The 19,716-nt window shown below is 42.1% G+C and overlaps 2 protein-coding genes, 1 long non-coding RNA gene and 1 other non-coding gene across 8 annotated transcripts in view; 3 read left to right on the top strand and 1 right to left on the bottom strand.

The window, feature by feature from the left end:
* LOC128814376 (transmembrane 9 superfamily member 2-like) overlaps positions 1–1,819 on the bottom strand; it is a 28,121-nt gene extending 26,302 nt beyond the window's left edge. The window contains exons 1-2 of the mRNA XM_053990166.1: positions 1,686–1,819; positions 1,245–1,312 (exon numbers count right to left, since the gene is read on the bottom strand). Coding sequence (XP_053846141.1) covers positions 1,245–1,312; positions 1,686–1,802 — 185 coding nt within the window. The 5' untranslated portion in view covers positions 1,803–1,819. The remainder of the gene's footprint in view (positions 1–1,244; positions 1,313–1,685) is intronic.
* Positions 1,820–1,821: 2 nt separating this feature from the next.
* Positions 1,822–4,915, top strand: LOC128814377 (uncharacterized). Of its 2 annotated transcripts, none has more exons than XR_008439362.1 (3): positions 1,822–1,898; positions 2,745–2,896; positions 4,377–4,915. It is a non-coding gene; the product is annotated as an uncharacterized LOC128814377 (long non-coding RNA). The 2 variants fall into 2 exon arrangements; XR_008439363.1 differs by lacking the exon at positions 1,822–1,898 and adding an exon at positions 1,962–2,047.
* Positions 4,916–6,560: 1,645 nt separating this feature from the next.
* Positions 6,561–16,911, top strand: RBMX (RNA binding motif protein X-linked). 4 transcript variants are annotated; one of them, XM_053990659.1, is made up of 9 exons: positions 6,561–6,645; positions 7,907–8,036; positions 8,234–8,340; positions 13,773–13,944; positions 15,011–15,127; positions 15,472–15,586; positions 15,703–15,828; positions 15,905–16,008; positions 16,515–16,911. In XM_053990659.1, the coding sequence occupies exons 2-9, from the start codon at positions 7,928–7,930 to the stop codon at positions 16,820–16,822; spliced, it is 1,158 nt and encodes a 385-aa protein (XP_053846634.1). In that variant the 5' UTR covers positions 6,561–6,645; positions 7,907–7,927; the 3' UTR covers positions 16,823–16,911. The 4 variants fall into 4 exon arrangements, with proteins under 4 accessions (XP_053846634.1, XP_053846635.1, XP_053846636.1 ...); XM_053990660.1 differs by having other exon boundaries at positions 6,578–6,645; positions 7,910–8,036; XM_053990661.1 differs by lacking the exon at positions 6,561–6,645 and adding an exon at positions 6,948–6,966.
* LOC128814656 (small nucleolar RNA SNORD61) lies at positions 8,089–8,160 on the top strand. Its single transcript, XR_008439449.1, has one exon. It is a non-coding gene; the product is annotated as a small nucleolar RNA SNORD61 (small nucleolar RNA).
* Positions 16,912–19,716: the final 2,805 nt, after the last annotated feature.

Below are 19,716 nucleotides of genomic sequence, written 5' to 3' on the forward strand. Positions count from 1 at the left end.
TGTAATTGTAAATACCAACCTAAAACAAATTCTTAAATTATGTCCTTAGTAGTTTTCATGATGTTTTTAACAGTTTAGACACCAGAAGTTAAAAATCTGAGAGCCTTTGCAAAGAAAGCTGGCATTTCAACCAATACATATTCCAGCATATCTTTAACAAAATGCACGATGGCTAGTTCACCCACCCTTTTTAAATGGCAATTTAAACAAACAGTAGAATGTTTCATTTTGTGGGGAAAAAAAAAAGGCACTGTGCTACAGATTTTTCATTTCTCCTGAAAAAAAAAATTCTGAAAAACTACACTCGTTTCTTAAAGGAATATTTACAAATAGCATTTAACACTAAACACATTTCAAAAAAGGAAAGTGCTTTTAGTCTTACAGTGCCACACTGTCAAACACCATTCACCAATTCTTTTCAGCTACATACAGCCTGAAACTGCTGAATACGGGAGAATGTAACCATTCTGGCTTTTCCTTAAACACAGGTAGCAGCAGGTTATGTTAAAAAAAACCCAACATAACAACAAACAAACCCATACTTATCTTTGGTACATAAGTACTTTTCCTCAATCAATGGTCCTAAATTCACTGGCTTCCATAAAGTTTAATGGAAATAGAGATGGGGGATTTCTTAGCTAGTCTTTGGTCTTATTTCTACTGCTGCACTGCTCAGGGAAAGAACTAAAACACCTGCAAGTTTTCTTTTCTGTGCCCAACAGCAAGACTGCAAATTGTATTGTTTATCATTGCTTTGTAGGCCTACCATCTATCTGCAAAAGCAGACAGAAGTTTTCATATCAAAGTAAACAAAACCAAAACACAAAGAATTAGCTACAGAGCTTTGGCAAAAAAAAAAAAAAAAAAAAAAAGGAAAGTTAACAGAGACTAGTCTCCAAGTTTCTTTCAATTATCAGGAAAAAAAAAAGGAACTCAAAACATTTTATTCCTAGATTTGCCCAACAGAAAGAACTTTCAAATATACCAAACAGTCAATACTAAATCTTGTACTCAGCTCAAAAAAATGCACCCATAAGAAACCCTGCAGCCTTTTTTTAAACAATAACCGAGGACAGTCAGGTGGCACAGGTGGGGCCTTCATCCTTCCCACCCTCTTGTACTTCATTCCTGCCACTGAGCACCGGATTCGCTCTTCCACCCCTACAGCCAAAATACTGACACCCTTACAGTAACAGAAAAGTGCCTTTCCAAACACTCCTAGGAAATGGTTGGTATGTACTTACGCATCATATTCGTATGGCAGAACTGATTCAACAGAGTCCAGCCGGTTCACGAAGAGCTCAATTAGTGACTGAAATAGGAAAGGAGGAGAAAAAGCATGAAAATACAGACTTTCAGAAACAAATGTGTGGCTGGTACAAAACGCGTGGCTAACTAGCAAATGCTGCTACCCCACGGTGGAGTTACCCTTGGCTGCTGACAGGCCCCGGCCACGCCAGGAACAAGGAGCTACGGGTCCTCCCAGCGCTGGCTGTAAAGTTCAGCGGGAAAAGGGAATATCAGCTAGGGGTGCCTGTCTTCCCGGAGCAAAGGCTGCCGCCCGCGGGAGAACACCTCTGAGCAGCGGAATTGGGAACACCCCGCGGAGTCCCCTCGCCGCGGGAGCCCCGCGGGAGCAGAGCGAGGGGACGGCCCGCGTTGGGCCCGCCCGTGCGGGCGCTCACCTTGCAGCTCTCGGTCTCCTCGCTCTCCTCACAGAAGCTGACAGGCGCCAATCCGGGCAGGTAGAAGGCGGCGCCGAGAGGCGCCACCAGCAAGAGTGCGGCAACTAGCAGCCCCATCTTGCAGCCTGGACGGGCAAAGGCACCATGAGGCGCAGCTGCAGCCCCGAGCGCCCCGGGCAGCGCCTTGCGGAGGCGGCCCGAGCACAGTCGGAGGTGGGGGCGGCCGCGTCACGGCCGGGTCGGGGCCACAGCGGCTGCGCAGTGAACGGGGGGAAGCGCCGGGTGCCATCTTGGGGGAGGGCACGCTGAAGAATGGGAGGCGACTGGACAAGGGGGAGCGGCTTCCACTGCCAGAGGGCGAGGTTGTATGGGATACTGGGGAGAAGTTCTTCCCTGGGAGGGTGGCTGTGCGGTCCTGGCGTAGGTTGCAGAAAGAAGCTGTGGATGCCCTATTACTGGAAGCGTTCAAGGCCAGATTGAACGGGGCTTGGAGCATTCTGGTCGAGGGGAAGGTGTCCCTGCCCATAGCGAGTGGGGTGGGGGTAGTGAAATCAGGTGGTTTTGAACGTCCCTTCCAACCCAAACCATTCTAGGATTCCATGGTACCAGAATCTCTTTTCAGGTTTTAGCCCCCAGCAAAAAGCACAGAATCAATTAGGTTGGAAAATACCTCATCGAGTTTAACACAGGACTGAATACCACCTCGTCAAGCAGACCACGGCACTGGGTGCTACGTCCAGTCTTTCCTTAAACACCTCCAGGGACAGTGATTCCACCACCTCCCTGAGCAGCCAAAATGTCTAAGTACCCTTTTTGTGAAGAAATTCCTCCTAATGTCCAAACTTCCTCCTGTACTTGAGTCTATGTCCTCTCATCCTGTCACTTGTTACCTGAGAGCAGTCAGACCTTCTCCAACCTGGCTACATCCTCCTTTCAAGGAGTTGTAGAGAGTGAGTGGGAAAGGCTTAAAACAGATATTACCAGCTCAGAAATTAGGGGTGGAAATCCAAGTTTTCATATAGCAATCTGGAATTATATTTGGTGGGTTTTTTTATGTAGCCTGTGATGTTTGCAGCCACAACATGGCGTCTTGGTACAACACAGTCACAGTAGTGCCACAAACATGATGCCAAGCTCCAGAGTCAGCTGTTCAGGTGGCGATGGCAGGAGCAGTGCTCTGGGACAGCTGCAAAACCTGTCTGAGGAGCAGGGTAAGTGCAAGTGATGGCTGCAAGCTTTGTGCTACCATGGCAAGATGGGTACTCACAGCTGTCTGAGACACTGTGCTAAAGGCATTGCTGTAAATACTGAGTAGTAAACACCTCTCGCTGTATTTCCCATTTTGGCAAGCTGTTGCCACTCATGCTTCCGGACAGTGAGATTGTATTTTTATTGCCCTCCAAAACATCCATGTCCAATAATTTTAACCAATTCATCAATCTGTAGTGAATTGCTCTTACCATAGAACAGCAACAGGCAAAAGGAAAAAGAATAAGGGGCTGCACAGGAATTCTCATGTCTTTTCAGCTGAGCCTGGAAATTAGAGTTGTCATTTCAGGCAGTTCCAGCTATGTCTTAGGGACCTATGATCCACCTTGTATTGCTAAACTGAAAGGAACCACAATGAGATCCCAAATAGGTGATTTGGGAGAAGCTCATTAAGGAGTTACAGTTTAGAAATGGTTGACAAAGTCCATGCCAGAAACAGTTATTTTGTGCTGTTCTCATCTATTCTAGTCTGAGTTTTACAGAGGAAAATTCCTGAATTTCTATAAACACCTATTAACTGACAGTGCCTAGAAAATTGCTCCTTGTTATTAAAACTGTTAAGCTGATTTTTCAGTTATCAGTTTTTGATTGCATATCTAGAGTGAATTACATTCCATTTTATATTAATTCTGAATGAATCTTTTGTGATCAGATTATGTATTCATTAGTCCCCATCCCTCAGCTCTCCTAAACTCTTTATCCAGTTTAAAACCAAAGCATGATGAACTTGGTAAAAGGCCAATAATATGTTTGATGAAAATATGCAGCATGGTACAGAGGAAATCCAAAACACTTTGCATGAACAAGTTGGCAGTGTAAATTCAGCAACATTGTAAAACATCCAGGGATTTATTTAAGAGAGTGACATTTTAGTTGAAAGCTATCACAAAAATAAAATATTACCCTCATGAAATGTTGTCTACCTCTCCCATCTACTAGGCTCAATTTTAGGGTTATCAATGAAAAGGTAGAAAGAGATCACCTTATATGTATGTGGGTTTGTAAGTAACATACTTAATTGCTTTTCTTCTACTCTCAAAAATGTGATAATGCAAGGGCAAGTTATCTGTGCTAGTTAGGGAGTAATTCTCTTCTGTGTAAACGTTGGTGAAGTTTTCCTGGTCTCTGTTTCCCCAACTGTCCCATCCAAGTCTGTCTCATATTCCATAGGGTCCAGTATGTTATATTAATACCTATTTTCCTATCAGAAAAGTCAAAGTTGAAAGGTCATATGCAGAAGAAAATGTCTTAGCTCTTCAGCCTTGAACTTCTTACTGAAGAGAAATTAATTTCAATTCAGACTGCAGTTTGTTCCCTGATGATTTCTGTAGTTTTTCTTCAAAAATTCAAAATTCAAAAAAAGAGGAGAGAAGAGAAGAGAATTTGAAGAATTAAAGAATTATATATCCTTTAATCCTCTAGGAAAAGATCTGACTGAATTTGGAGCAAGACCATACATACACTGTGTAGTGAGAGACTGTAAATACTGATCCAGTTTGCAATGAAGATGCAATTAAGTTTTGATGAGAAGCCTCATGAAGATACCTTTTAGAACAACAGACAGAAGAATTTTTAGAATGGGCTTTCCTGATACAATTACAGCATTTATGTTCAAATGCTGTTTCAAATGTCATTATGTTCATGCTAATCCTGCCTAACTACATGTTCAGTACTGTTAACAAAGTGTTACTAAAATGAAGCCTGGAGTTATCTATTAAATATTTTACTCTTGTAATCAGAGGAGACAGAAAAACAGGCTTTTGTTTGCATTTGCTTATTTTTCCAGTTGTGTGGTAGTCAGTAAATACACCATGGATCAGAGAAGCACAGGGGCCCTACCCTGATGGAGGCCATTTTTAGCATATTTCTTACAGGACTAAAAATTTGCTTTAGTTTTCACTATCCATCCCAGAGAGGCTCTGAAGTTTAAATTCTTTTGTATTGAAACTAGAATTTGAAGCTTTTCAATGATAATTGGATGATGTCTGATAATGCCATTCTTTGGCAACTGCATTGGTATCACAGGCAGTGCCACACCAACTCCTTATAAAGGTCATCTTTCCCTTTTCCCCTTCACAGTAACAGCATCCAGAAACTCTAAGCATCCACACTGGTTAGGTGATATCTTCAAGTACGTACTGGAGTTTAGAGTAGTGTTTGAGAGCTTCCCTCCTTTGTGTTCTTAACACATCTATGAGCTACTCTGAGGCAATGCTGCCTTCTGCTTCCCATAGCACAAACAGCAGCTGAATATCAGTATCTGACAGACTGAAAAACTGAAGATAAGGAGAGTCTGCTGTTCTCTTATCAGAATGTAGCAATTATGCAGCTGTACAACTGTAACAGCACTGGGCAGTGCCCTTAAGAGTCCACAGACTCTGTGGCATCTCCCAGAAATGAAGGTCTGGAGAACTGCAAGCAAGAACTGCAAGGGAGAACTTAAAAGTGGTTAGACTGGGTGGCACTAAGAAAATAGGTCTTGATAACTGATTAATATAAATTTAGGTAATCTACAGGTTCAAATAATGAAAGTTTAGCCAATTTTGCATGACCAGATTTCCTCCTAACTTTTCCATTATCAGGTTTAGCCAGCCAAAGAAAATCACAGTTGAACTTTGAGTACAAATAATTAACAAATTGAGTGAGTTGAACAAAAAATGGCAAAACTTTGTGCCATCAACAACACATTTCAATTTTCAACCATACTTGTTTTAGTTTGCTGTTATTCTCCAAGGAAGGGGTGCTGCCATGCACATCTACTAATCAAACTAATTAAAAATGCCTTTAAGGCTGCTTTAGCAAACTGGGTTAAGCTCCTGCACAAACTCCAAAGTTAAACTGATACTACTGTGATTTTTCCTTCCAAAGAAGTGATCTGCTGCTTCACAAAATCAGTTAGCATTGGAAGGTACCTCTGGGAGATCATCCAGTCCAATCCTCCTGGCAAGGGAGGGTCACCTGGAGCAGGTGACACAGGAATGTCTCCATAGAGGGAGACTCCATGACCTCACTGGGCAGCTGTTCCAGGGTTGTGCTACCCTCAATGCAAAGTTCTTTCTCATGTTGAGGTGGAACTTCTAGTATTTTAATTTATGACCATTGCTCCTTGTCCTGTTACTGGGCACCACTGAAAAGACTCTGGCACCATCCCCTTGGCACCTGGCTTTGGGATACTTATATGCATTAGTGAGATCCCCTCTCCTCTTCTCTAGACTGAACAGCCCCAGCTTCTATATCTCTCCTCGTAAGAGAGACGCTCCAGACATCTAATCATCTTTGTGGTGATTACTGTCTCTAGTAGCTCCTTTCTCGTGCTGAGGAGTCCAGAACTGGACGCAGCACTACACATGGGGCCTCAATCCTTCGGGACGAGTCGCAGCCGGCAAACAAAGCTCTACCCCTCCTTTCCCACGGCCCACTCCCGCTGTTCTCCGCCGCTCGCGGTCCCCGGCCCGCGCCCCGCTCCTGGCAGGACGGGAATCTCCGGCCCCTGTGGCGCCGTCCCCTCCGGGCCCCGCTGTCCCTCGGCCACGGCGGGAGCTTCGCACCGGCCGCGGCCGCCCCCTACCGGGCTCGGCGCTGCTGCCGCCGCCGCATCCGGGGCTCCGTCCGGCGGGTGACGTAACGCTATAAAGGCCCGCAGCGCCTTTGTTCACCCCCATTGCGCAGTTGCAGATCGGCGCGGGCGGAGGTGAGCGCTGCTGCGGGCTAGGGCTCTGCGGGCGGCACCGCGGGGCGCTGCGGGGGTCCGCGGGGTGGGGGCCGCGTGGCGCGCCGCTCACGGCGGCGCCGAGGCACGGCGGAGCCGGGCCCGGCCCGTAATCCCTCCCTGCCCGGCGCCGGTTAGGACGCCGGGACCCGCGCCGTTGCGGTGGGGCGAGGAGGGTCCTTGCGGTGTCAGGCGCGGTGTCCGCCATTTTATGTGCGGGGGTTCTTCAGCATCCCGGGGGAGGGCGAAGGGGGAATGGCGAGAGCGCCGCGCCGATGTGTCCGGACGGGGTTGAGCCGCGCGGTAGGTGAGCGCCGAGGAGGCCGCCGGGCACGGGGACGGAGCGGAGCCGCTGCCAGAGGTGGCCGCCATTTTGTGGCGGTGCCTGAGCCCGCGGAGGGTCCGAGGCCCCCCCCTCCGCTCACCGTGCCTGGAGCGCAGCTGAGCCCGGGCCCCGTGCGGCCCGGCCCGGCCCCGCCGCGGCTCCTTCGGGGTGCTTTGTCCGCGCTCCTGCGTGTGCCGGAGCTGGCGCGGGCCTTCCCGCCATCGCGCTGGAGACACGCGGGCAGCGCTTGTCCGCAGGCGCCGGGCGGCCTGCCAGGCACGGGGGGTTTGGCTTTGTCTTCGGCTCTTGGGCTTTTTTCTTTTTAAGGTCTCCCGCCCCCGCGGCTGTAGCTGTGACATTGCTGTGTAGAACTGCAGTGGTGGTCTGGTGTCTGTTCAGTCCTCACATGTTGTGTGGGTCAGGACTTCAGCATAGGCTCCATGTACTTTAAATGATACAAAGAATGAACTTAATTTAAAAACACTGACCTAAGATGCTTTGAAGAGCAATTTTGTATTGCTTTGACATATTAAGTACATTACTTGAAACGTCCAGGATTTAAAGGAAACGTGTGTTAGGATTGCCACGCAAAGGACAAAAGGAACAGCACTTCTGGAAGAGTTTTTGCATTCACCAATATTGCTTCATTTTAACAGTGCTTTGTTCCACTATTCAAAGCTCTATTTAATATCTTCTAAGCACATTACAGAATGTGAAGAAGTAACTGTTAATACTACTGCCAGTTGCTTCCCCTACAAAAAATTATAATTACTTAATTTTTTTTTATACCTCATATTTCTTATCTAATATCTTTCTAAAGAAAATTTGCTTGTACATTTGAGGACAGAAGTCATTTATATACCATGAAGTCTCTATTGCAGTCTGATGTTTTGTTAATAATGGCCTCATTCTTTTTAGTAGGTCATTTACAGAATCAAAATGGTTGAAGCAGATCGTCCTGGGAAGCTGTTCATTGGGGGCCTGAACACCGAGACTAATGAGAAAGCCCTTGAGGCTGTATTCGGCAAATATGGACGCATTGTGGAAGGTAAAGAGAACTTTTCTTTGGATGGTAATAGTATAAAACAAACAACAACATAGCTGTGATGACTTTTTGGCGTTGATCATCTGAAATGATAGCGCTTAGATGTCCTCTAAGAAGTTCTGAGCTTAAAAGGTTAAATAAAGGTTAAGTGTTCCTTACAGGGAATTACAGGGAAGGCTGATGTGACTTTGTTTCTGCAGTCCTTTTGATGAAAGATCGGGAAACAAACAAGTCCAGAGGATTTGCGTTCGTCACATTTGAGAGTCCAGCAGATGCAAAAGATGCTGCCAGAGATATGAATGGAAAGGTAGGAATTAAAACCATTTATATGTTGCAGCTGCTACTGACCAGGACAGTTAATCTTTGGGGTAAATCAACTGGTAATAAAAGCTGGAAAGAGAATGGATTAGGAGATCGTGGAGACAAGTTGTAACTTTAAATTTGACAAAATGTCTCTGTTTCCATGAAGCTGAAATCTGTTTCTCCTGTTCATGGATTTGCTAATAGAAAATGAAGTCTGGCTGACAATCAGCTATGCTCTTTTCTTATTGTTCCTTAATCAGTGATGGAGGGTTTTTCACCAATCAGGTCTTCATTCTTGCATGTTTCAATAATGATTTTTGGGTTGATTTTCCTTTTTGATTGTATTTGAATGCAATACTGTGTCAATTACACTTCAGGGAAGTGACTTACCTGAACGTTAGTAACTGTTCCCTTAACATGGGTTGACTGTGACTTCCCTTGAGTGTTGGAGCATTGATGAGCTATCTCGTATTCTGTGGATAATCTCCTACATCTGTGACTTGCATCATTGATCTGCTTGGTCTGTGTGAGGGGCATCTTTTCCAGTTAATGTGCAATGGCTTTGCAGTTAGCCGGCAGCTGAATTTGTTAATTTTCGCCCTAAAATGCAATGGTCTAGCTTTAAGAGTAATAAGAAATGTAATGTTTTTAAAAATGAAAATATAGGATTTTGCAGCACAAGTTTCAAGATAATACAGGATAGTTTGTCAAAGAATTGTAGGCTGCTGTAATCTTTCTGTTGTGGTATGTGCTCGAAAAAGTAGATGCAAGTTGGCAATTTTTTGGTGAGCAACTGCTTATCTTCATAGAGGTGCTGTCTCTTCAAGTAGTGAAAGCCATCTTAGGTCACTTGAATTGCAGACTCTGGTTTTCTGTGCCTTATGTGAATGATTGTGTTTAGGTCACACTGCACTGGCCTTGTAAGCAGTGTCTCTTGAGGTGCCATTCAAGTAAAGTGAAGAAACATTGAGTGATTGTGATTAATTGACACTTGGGATTTTGATATATTTGTCTTGTTAGTTTAAGAAGTTGAAGTGAAAGAAAAATGTCAGTTATTGTAGTCAGTAAGTAAAACAACTTTAGGAATAAGAAAATGAGCTTTATGTGGTGTTCTTGAACACAAATAGTAAAACCTCTTGTATTTGTGTTATAGCAGGCTATGTGTTATAGAAGGATAGTGGGTTTTCTACTACATGTACTGATGTTTCTGGGTGCTTCATGAGAACCTTATCACAATTAGGGTTACTCTCTTAGAAGACTTCCTTCCCTTTTAAGCAAGCTAGTAGTTTTGTCAAGGCAGAGAGTGGCAAATTCAGATGACGTTCTTTCTATATCAGCCTAAACATCTGTCAAGGTGCTCCTTTTATTGAATTTTATTTCTCCACTGTCTAGTTTGCCACAGTTCCGAAGACTTTTACTGCCGTGCTTAAATAATTCATTTTCTCTGAAACGGTCATTGAACTCTCATATCAGGTAATTTCAAGGACCAATAGGTAATTGTCAGACTGAAATGAATTCGGTCACTGATCTGCGTGTTTGTGGAGTGCAGCTTGCAAATCAAAATCCCTCTGAAAATAATCAGCAACTGTTCTATATCTTGAATGTTGAGACTTGTGTTTGGTCGCATTGGAAACATTTGGGAGAGTACTGCTTGGTAAAGTAGCTAAATTGGACAATGTTTGTGGCTGAGGTTATGTCTACTTGTTCTGGAATGCACAGTCTCCATTACTGGCAAGAAATGCTGGAAAGGATGGCCTTGTGGATCATCATTCTCATGGGTTTATCTTCGCTATAAATCTAGAAGTACTTTCATCTGCTTTGAAGTTAGAACAGCAAGTAGTGTATGAAAAGAACCTCCTCAGATGGGATTTGCCCTAGAATGTCCTCTGGTCCAACTTGCTTTGACCATGGATATGAAAAATATTCATGAGGTGGTCTCTCATTCTCATCTTCAGAAAGCCTTCTGGACAACACGTACTGGTTGTATTCCAAAAAGACTATGCATTCAAGGTTTGAGGAAGAGCAGTGTTTGAGGCCTGGTGTGAGAAGAGGTAATTGTCATAAATCACGACTTTGAAGATCTTTTTGTCCGTTTGGAAAAGATGGATTGGCGCGTTCTCGATATTTTAATGCACTTGAGAAGCAGCAGCAAGAAGCACTGTGCAGACTGCAGTTCAAGCAGTCTGTAAGGCTTGAGGTGACCTGTCTGGCCAGGGGGAAGAGCTCTGCATTGCCTGTCTGCTCATTCTGTCATCCCAAAGGAATTTGAAGTTGTAGCCAGTAGAAGAGGCTGACTCCAATAGATTCTGCAAGAATGAATTTGCATTTGATTTTTTAGTTTGCACATGTTTATGTAAATATAGCCACAGTTTTGCACCAATTTGGGTGAGGGGTAATTCGTGAACAACTATATTTCACTACTGGGACAAGCATAGACTAGTCAAAGCTTGCTTGTTGAAGATAAGTTTGTCCTGCAGAAAGAGATCACAAGATAATTATTTTAGAGTTGGGATGGAGATTTCTTATTTCAGTTACTTTGTCTTCTAGATTTAATCAATGCTGTCGTGTCTGAGCAGTGCAAAAGAAATGTAGAAGTACTTTATAGCAGCTTATCAGCCTTCCTTAAGAAGAATCTTAAATCATGGCTGTCAAGTCTACATCCTGATGCCACACAATGCACATGCTTACCTGGACATCAATGTGGATACTCCCGAGTCTGTAATGGTTGTTTGGTGCAGTGGGCTGTTCTCATGACCTTCTGATTCTACATCCTTAAAGATGAAATGGATAAATAAAGAGAGGATATGATCTTGTGCAAAGGATCAGGATAAACCAAAGATGTAATTCCAGCGTAGATCTGCCAAGCCAGGTCTGTGTTAAAGGAAGCAGATGCTACAATCCCTACAGTATAAACTGTACTCAGCACTACGGAAGGTTGTCTGATTGACAGAAAGTGCTTCCTGTTCTTTGGGGAAGAAGTGATGCAATGTACAGAAGCTTGGCCTCTTGAGAAATGGATCTTAATTTCTTGGATATATATGGCAAAAGGAAACTCACTTAATGTGCCATCGAGGAAGGTGGAGAAATGGAGTCATTGCAGCATCAACAGTGAAGTGATCCATTGAAGAGGAAAGTCCTGTGCGGTGCTAGGACCTTCATGCAAGTTATTGTAACAGTTTATTTGAAATACTCGATTTCTTGCCCCGCTCCCAAAATTATGCAAATTTCATTCATCTTTTCTGTTGAAATGTGGAACAGTTTGCAGGACAGTTCTCTAATTATGTTTGGTTAAAGTTCCCTGTCTCACTTTACAAATCTGTACAGATTATTCATTCCACACATAGGAGACTTTGATTGCCAAACTATTACCATTCTAAATTACTTGTAGCTTAAATTATTTCCATGCTTTTTAGCACCAGGGTGACTTCACTTTCTGGTGCTCATATCGTATTAAAAATGCTTCTATAACACTCTGAATCAAGGTTATAAAAAGAAACTAATGAGTGTTCATGTTGACAGCTTGTGCTTTGAGCTCATTGAAAAAACGTCCTTATTCTGAGATGGGTTGTGTGACTTTTATGTTTGGTGAGGTAAGACCTTTCTTTGAGCTAAGAAACCATAAAATGTCCCCTCTGCTTTGAAATAGGACTAACTTTGACAAATATTTTCTGGTTAGCAAAAAATATGTTCTTGTACCTAGTGGACGGTCTTTCTGGACCTTTGGCTTTTTTAAGACTACTTTTGTAAATCAGTCTGCAAAGAAACAAATCTTTTGCCGAGGTAAGATGCTTAAGTGCAAGGCAAAAGAAAATAGGAGGAGAAATTACAAGGAAAACTGTACCTCCTACCTAACAGAAATGAAATAACTTAAACATTAGCATCCAGGTTTTCAGAACCCATATTAGCAGAAGGGGACGGTGTTTGCTTTCTAAATTTAAAACAAGCTGTCAAGAATCTGCCATGAAATGGAGGACAGCAGTGGCCATAGCAAAGCTTAAGGCTTCAAGCCCTCTGTTCCTGCTTGAGAAGGATGAAACTGAGAGATGAATTATGATGGCAAATCAATATGATGCGAACTGAGAAGTTCCAGTCATTAGAATGGATGTTTCAGTTTGTCATGCCGAAAGGCTTTTTGAGAAACCTTCCATAAGTAAAATATCGCACTAAGTCAAAGTCAAGACCAATATGATTTTGCTGGTATTTCTTTTTTCCCCTCACAATGGATCAAGTTGAACCTGTGTATGTACACAGGTTTTCAAGCAATGACTACAACTCTGATGTGGCAAAATACATGCACTACTACAGTGAATTTTCAGAGAGCTAGATTTTGACAGAAAACAAAAAATATTCAGTACTTCAATAAAATACTATTAGCAGTGTAGCTAGAGACATTACTAGCAGTCATGTTTGTGTTCATTTATTGCAGCAAAGAAGTGCAATAAATTACACTTTCTCCCTGATAATTAATTAGTTGTCATGGCAGAGTTAAATATTTAACTGCTAAAAAAGGCAAATAAACCATGTTCACCAGGATAGGCATGCAATAATCCAATTTTAGCAGAGCTTGTGATCTTGATTCTGCGATAATATACAAACGTTTGGTGTCTAAAGATCATACAGAAAGTTGATTAACTAGGTTGAATTACTCAACGTGTTAGTACCTGCTCATGTTTGCGGTATATTAGTTGGCTGCAGAGTTCCTGGTATTGCAAATCTATATTCCAGCAAAAGCTTCTACTTTTTTTATACCACAAAAAAAAAATACAACCACACAACAGAACCCACAAACAAAAATACCCCAACCACAAAGCACCTTCCCTGTGGAAAAGCAAGTAATAGAGTAAATTATGACAGTCACCTTGATTGAAAACCCTGCTTGAAACACTAGAAAAAAGGGGTGAATTGTCATACTCAGTCTGCTGTGTAGATGCTGAAATAACTTCTAAATACTTCAGTGATCACCGTTTTATCAGGACGTCAAGAAAATGTGCTAAACGGCCTCCCCATTGCCAGAAATCCCGACTGAAGCTAAGTTACCTTCAGCTTAATCTTGTAACTACAGGTGCACTCCTAGTTTGGTACAAAAGTACGTGGCAATTGAAAGTAAATTGTAGATCATAAATCATGTTTCATTTACAGAATAAATGACGTGGGGCTGCCGTAATCATTGGACACTTGTGTTTTCACTGAAAGTCCTTTCTGATGCTGCTCTGTGGTTTTTTTTTGCCATCAATACCACAAGAATGAAGTACTGTAGAAATTGAAATTAGGCCCAACATGCTGCTGAGTACTTGGGGACTAATACTGAAGACTGAAATCAGTTCTAGAGTTGCTCTAACTTATAAAATGGAAGCCCTATAAATAGTGAAGCAAGAGGGGCTTGATTTAAGAAATACAAACATGACTGAGCAGTAAGTAAAGCAGCTTCTTCTTTAGTCATTAGATGGGAAGGCAATTAAAGTGGAACAAGCAACCAAGCCATCCTTTGAAAGTGGTGGTAGGCGTGGGCCGCCACCCCCTCCCCGAAGCAGAGGTCCTCCCAGGGGCCTTAGAGGCGCAAGAGGCGGAAGTGGCGCGAGAGGACCACCTTCAAGAGGGAGTCACTTGGGTATGTATTGACCTCTCTCATTATACACTTCGACAACACAAGACAATCCCATTGGAAGATGACAATAATCCTACTGGAAAAAAAAAAAGTCAAACACCTGAATAGTGCACTCCTTGTTCTTTATTAAAATGATGAAATACGATCTCGGCAGTTTAGTCAAATTTTTGATTAGGCAAGTACACCTTAAGAAAAGGCTTTCAGATGTGAAGATTCCTTTCTACAACTAACACTCCACTTGACTTTTGCCTATGAAAGAAAAGCAGAACTCCTGCCTTGCACGTGAGAAAGGAAGCTTTCTGGTATTCAAGTTGAAAAAGTGATTCGCTACCACCAGGGAAAGGGAACTGCCTTTCGTTCTTAATAGCAAGAGGTCTAAACTGAGAAAATTTTAGGGCTGATCCTTCCAGATCAGAGTGAGAGTTAAGGCAGCTAAACCTTTTTTTGTTGAGTTGAAGCTTTTTAAGTGTAAGGATAGTATATTACTTGATACTGGATATTCATTAAGACACAGCTATTTATTCAGACTTTTCAGTATCAAAACAAAACTCACTTAACTAGCAAGCAGTACCTGAGGTGTAGCAGTAAAAGCTGTAATGCAGAACCCCCCCCCCCAAAATAGTGAAACTTCTGTCTTGAAGAGTCTGTATAGTAGGTTCTGCAGACTTGGTAGCAGTACCTCTGTTCCCTCTCTGTAGGCTCTTCTCTAGTACATCCTCCCAGGTGGCTCTTGTCTTCTGAGAACAGTAACTTGTTTAGCATTTAAGCTGTGACTGATTACAGGTATCAGCTGTCTTTTGCCTTGTGTCACACCCTGTAGCTTTTAGATAAGTTCTAAAAGATAGGTCTTGACAGGAATTTAGGCTGTGGAAAGTTTGGCTCTCAATCCTGCCAGTAGCATTTAATAGTGGCTAGAAGACAAGAGAAGGCTTTGAGGTCTAGTTTTAGAGGTTTACTGTTGATCATATAGTGGTAATAATGGTACCTTTAGGTTGTTGTAGTTCAGGCTTTAAGAAAATGCAGGTAAGTATCACAGAAGTAATAATTGGTTCATGGCTTCTCCTTCTAGGATCTTCTCGGGGGCCACTTCCCATGAAGAGGGGTCCACCTCCACGAAGTGGAGGCCCTCCACCTAAAAGATCTGCACCTTCAGGACCAGTGCGTAGCAGTAGCATGGGAGGAAGAGGTAAGGACTTCTGACTAAATTAATTGCTTGGTCAGCTCTAGCACCATAGTCTTCCCTTAGGAACTGGTGCAAATCATTGATTCAGTCTGCTGTTGGGATAGTGTACTGTTTCTCTAACCTTTGGTTCCTTTCATACCAGTATAATTTTGTAGCTGTTGGGAACAATTTGGTGCAATTTGAATATGTTTCTTCTAGTGCTGCTTTAAAACTCTACAAGCAGAAATGTAAAGTGTTCTAAATGTAGGCTCCAGAGATACTATTAAATTGTTTTAAGCTATTTACTAGCACTTGCCTTGAATGTTCTGCATGGCTAAATGCTACTTAAATGGACTATTTCTCTGAAGCTCCTGTGTCACGTGGAAGAGATGGTTACGGTGGTCCTCCACGCAGAGAGCCAATGCCGTCACGGAGAGACGTCTACATGTCTCCAAGAGATGATGGCTATAGCACTAAAGACGGGTAAATTCTTCTACTGTTTCATTTTAGTGAAGTGTTTTTTGTTTGGAGAAGGATCTTGATTCCAGACCTTCTGTGATAGGACATATGGCTAACATCTCAGTTTTTGTTCTTCGTAGTTATTCAAGCAGAGATTATCCCAGTTCCAGGGATACCCGGGACTACGCACCACCTCCTCGAGACTACGCATATCGTGATTACGGTCATTCCAGTTCACGTGATGAATACCCCTCCAGGGGATATAGGTACCTATTGTTGGAGTTTTCTCCCTGTCACTGTACACTTGCTGTGATGTTAGTGATTTGTACTAAGTCTTAGTAGTCTTTCCTCCTATAGTGATCGTGATGGATACGGTGGTGGACGTGACAGAGACTACTCGGATCATCCAAGTGGAGGCTCCTACAGAGATTCATATGAGAGTTACGGTAAGAATCCATTTTGAGGATCATATAAATGTACAGATGTCATAACATCTGACTTTGACTAGGTTGCTTGTGTTTTAGGGGGAAGTGGCACACTTTTTTTCCCCTACAGTGAAAGTGCAGTTGTTGGTTATCATTTGGTCATCTTGTTAATAAGCTATAAGCTAAAGAAGGAAAGTCTACAGTTGAGAATGACACCTGTCTCTGGAAAATATGGCTGAGTTTCTTCTCTAAAATAACAAGCTGTACTGGAATACCCAGTTAAAGAGCCTGCCTGAATAAACAAACACCGTCTTCATTCCTTCAGACTCTTTAAATCCACTCACACTGCCTGATACACAATCCCCACTTAAAATACCATTAATGTGGCAGATTATATTAAGACCATCTCAATACATATCAAAAGAGTAGCAGTAAACATTTTAATACAGCAATTCTGTAAATTCAGATTTGAAATTGTTTTATATAACTTATGGTGTTGCCATATTACCTGACCATTGACCCTGCAGGTAACTCACGTAGTGCTCCACCTGCTCGAGGGCCCCCGCCATCATATGGTGGAAGCAGTCGCTATGATGATTACGGCAGCACACGAGATGGATATGGAAGCCGAGAAAGTTACTCAAGCAGCAGAAGTGATGTCTACTCAAGTGGCCGTGATCGTGTTGGAAGACAAGACAGGGGTCTTCCCCCATCCATGGAAAGGGGCTATCCACCTCCTCGGGATTCTTACAGTAGTTCAAGCCGCGGGGCGCCCAGAGGTGGTGGCCGTGGTGGAAGCAGATCCGATAGAGGTGGAGGCAGAAGCAGATACTAAAAACACTCTTAAACTTTTGGACCAAGACAGATTATTTCCCAAATGTGGAAGCTGTTCTATCTTTACTACCAGAGGACTACTAAAAGGAAAAGTTGTTTTTAACCTTTTTTTATTGTTGCCTGTTAAGTTTTCCCCTCCATGACTTTTATGCTTTTGTGAGAGAAAGTTGAAACAATGTTTAATATCATTTCAAAATTGTTAACATTTCTTTCAGAAAGCAGATGTTAAATGTATAAGCTTGAGCTGTGTACTAGTGTTGTAATTTTCAAAGTAAAGTTTCCCTGAAATGCCGCACTTCCATCTGATTTTCGTCGTGAATGGAACAAGCTGTTCTTAAGATCTTCTGCACAACATCCAACCATCTAACATGGAGATGGATTGCTCTACATGTTCAGCATCTTATTCTGAAAGTATTGCTTGTGATTTGGAGGGTGGTGGGGATGATTCCACATAAAGCTCAGTTGTGCCTAGAATTTGAAGTCACAGTATTCCCAGTACAAAATGCCTTCAGATCCCTGTGTAAAGAAAAATAGAGGATTTCATTCACTTAAGCCGAAAAAGCAAGTGGATAATACTATATTCTACCTTCCTACTGTTTCATGGGGAGTTTAAAAATATCTCCCCTGCAAAAAAATCATGTTCATGTAAGTCAGCTACAAAATACTGTTAAAAAAACAACAATCCACAAACCATTGACCAATTCCATCAAAGAAGCTGCAAATCGATGCTTACTCACACTGTTTCAAATTTTTGCAACTCTGTAGTGTTTCACTTTTAAAGGAACATCTTTGATTCCAAAGGAGAAAATAAGATAAGCAAAGAAGTCTTTCTCTCCAACTTCTGAAAGACTTATGGCTTCCTAAAATAAGTGAATCTTTCAGCATTCCACAGCTGATTAAGAGCATCAAATGCCTGTGAAACAGCAAAGATGGTAAGCAAAGCAAACTGGTTTTTCAGTCTAAGTCAAAATTGAAACAAGTTACCTTCTTCTAGTACAGTAAGACAAGCTGCATGTCCTGGCAATGGAAGTGCTGTCTAGATTAAAGAAAAAATGGAAAATAAATTCCCCAATACATTAGAAATTCTCCAAATTCAGCAATCCTTGGATAAAAAGTATTTATGGCTCCAGTTTTGAAACTAAGCTGTAATGCAGCTCACTGTAGAGACACAGTATTGCCACATAGAGTGGGGAGGGGGTATTTTATGACCATTATCTCTCAGTGAAGATACTTAAAGAGGCTGCATATACAGCATATTAACGAAATTAAAGCCTTGTGAAATCAGGAGTTTGTTTAGATTGAGAAATATCAGCTCAACTATTGGGAGTTGGAAGCAAGAAATGCAAACTTGATGTTTAGTTGGATGCCTAACTCTGTTTAGTTTGATACTGCATTGCAGGGATACCCAGGGATACATGTGGCATAGCCTGTGGCAAGTTGTTAAAACTTGGGTGAAGCCATGAAGTTCAAAAGATACTCTTGAATATAGTAAACATGAAGACCTCCAACTAAAAAAACAACCAAACCACAAACCCAAAACCTTTGTACTACTGTTTAGTCCTCAGTAAATTTTGTCATTCAACTTATGGATTTAACATGGCAGTGCACCATTGAAAAGGAATGAGAATCCATAAGCCGTGCAACCTTTCTCTAAGCCATTCCAGTCCATTCCAAGCCAGTGAATCCTCCACCATTTAAAGAAGTAGTAAAACCTTTCAACCGAATAATCTGTAAACCAAACTGTTTTAACTGTTTTTAATCTGTAAACCAAACTGTAAACCAAATTGTTTTGAAATGGGGGCAATTTTACTGTAGGTTAGCTTGTGCTGTAACACATGTTTTTCTCAATTTGTTGTATCTTCTCTTAATTGCAGAGGGATAACTTCTAGAAGATACCACTGAAATAGAGCTGGTTCATCTGTTCATGGAAGACGTGAGTGGTACCTGTACCAATACATAAGGTAAATATTACAACAGTGTAATAGCTGCAAGGAAGTTCCCTGCTCATTGTGTTTGTAGGTTTGAATGGATGTTCTTCATGGCTAAGTGTTGTTTTTGACTTCTGTTTAAATTTTGGAGGAGGAGGCTTAAGAAGGCTTTGTAAACCAACCAATTTAGGAATGGCAGCAAGACGCTACTTGTCGGCAAAAACAGGGCCAATTTGGGTACAGCTAAAGAAAAACATGTTTACAACTGCACTTCAAGTCATGGGGCAGAAGGTGCTGAGTATGAATTTTTAGAAGAGCAGACCATAAAAATCAGTGTTGTAATAATAAATGTTAGTGTAGACATTTATTCAGTCTTGTTAAATGTGCAGGATTAGCAGTTAGAGTGAGCATAATCTTGAATTAGGAATTGATCTCTGCAGAGGTCCTGGGATTAAGCTGCAGACTTCAGGTGCCTCCAAAATGGTTTAAGACTGTAGAACAGCTGTGTTTTGTGGCTCTAAATCCTACCCAATTAAAATAATTTTTCAAGAAGATTCAAGAGCAGCTGTCTTTGGATTTTATGTGAAAGTGTGACTTGTTTCTGTTTCTCTGAAAACTCAGAAGGAAAAAAGTGGAAGTGGCTGTCATGCCAATGTAGCTTTCTGGAAAATAAAATTTCTCTACTAAATAATTGCTAGTAAAAAAATGGAAGTGACTTACAGTGTGTGCAGAATTTGATAAAATCTAGTTGAGATTAAAGGATAAGGACAACTACCTTTTCCAAGAGAAGCATTTATGTAAAGAAGCATGTGTACTCTCTTACGTAATTATTGAGTCTGTAAATGCAAGAACCTATTTTGCTGTTAGTTTCAAATTCTACTTTCAAGAACCAACTTCAAAATGGTAAAGAAGAAAGAGCTGTAGTTTGTGTAGTTGGTTTATCTGACGGCTGGTCACTGTTACCAGG

Source organism: Vidua macroura, chromosome 14 (assembly GCF_024509145.1).
Source record: "Vidua macroura isolate BioBank_ID:100142 chromosome 14, ASM2450914v1, whole genome shotgun sequence".
Lineage (NCBI taxonomy): Eukaryota > Metazoa > Chordata > Aves > Passeriformes > Viduidae > Vidua > Vidua macroura.

Excerpts from the sequence above, each read along its gene's own strand:
- RBMX (XM_053990659.1), top strand. The coding sequence starts at position 7,928 with ATGGTTGAAGCAGATCGTCCTGGGAAGCTGTTCATTGGGGGCCTGAAC. Across the intron at positions 13,945-15,010 it reads TTCAAGAGGGAGTCACTTGG|GATCTTCTCGGGGGCCACTT; the intron begins GTATGTATTGAC and ends TTCTCCTTCTAG. Across the intron at positions 15,829-15,904 it reads TACCCCTCCAGGGGATATAG|TCTTTCCTCCTATAGTGATC; the intron begins GTACCTATTGTT and ends AAGTCTTAGTAG.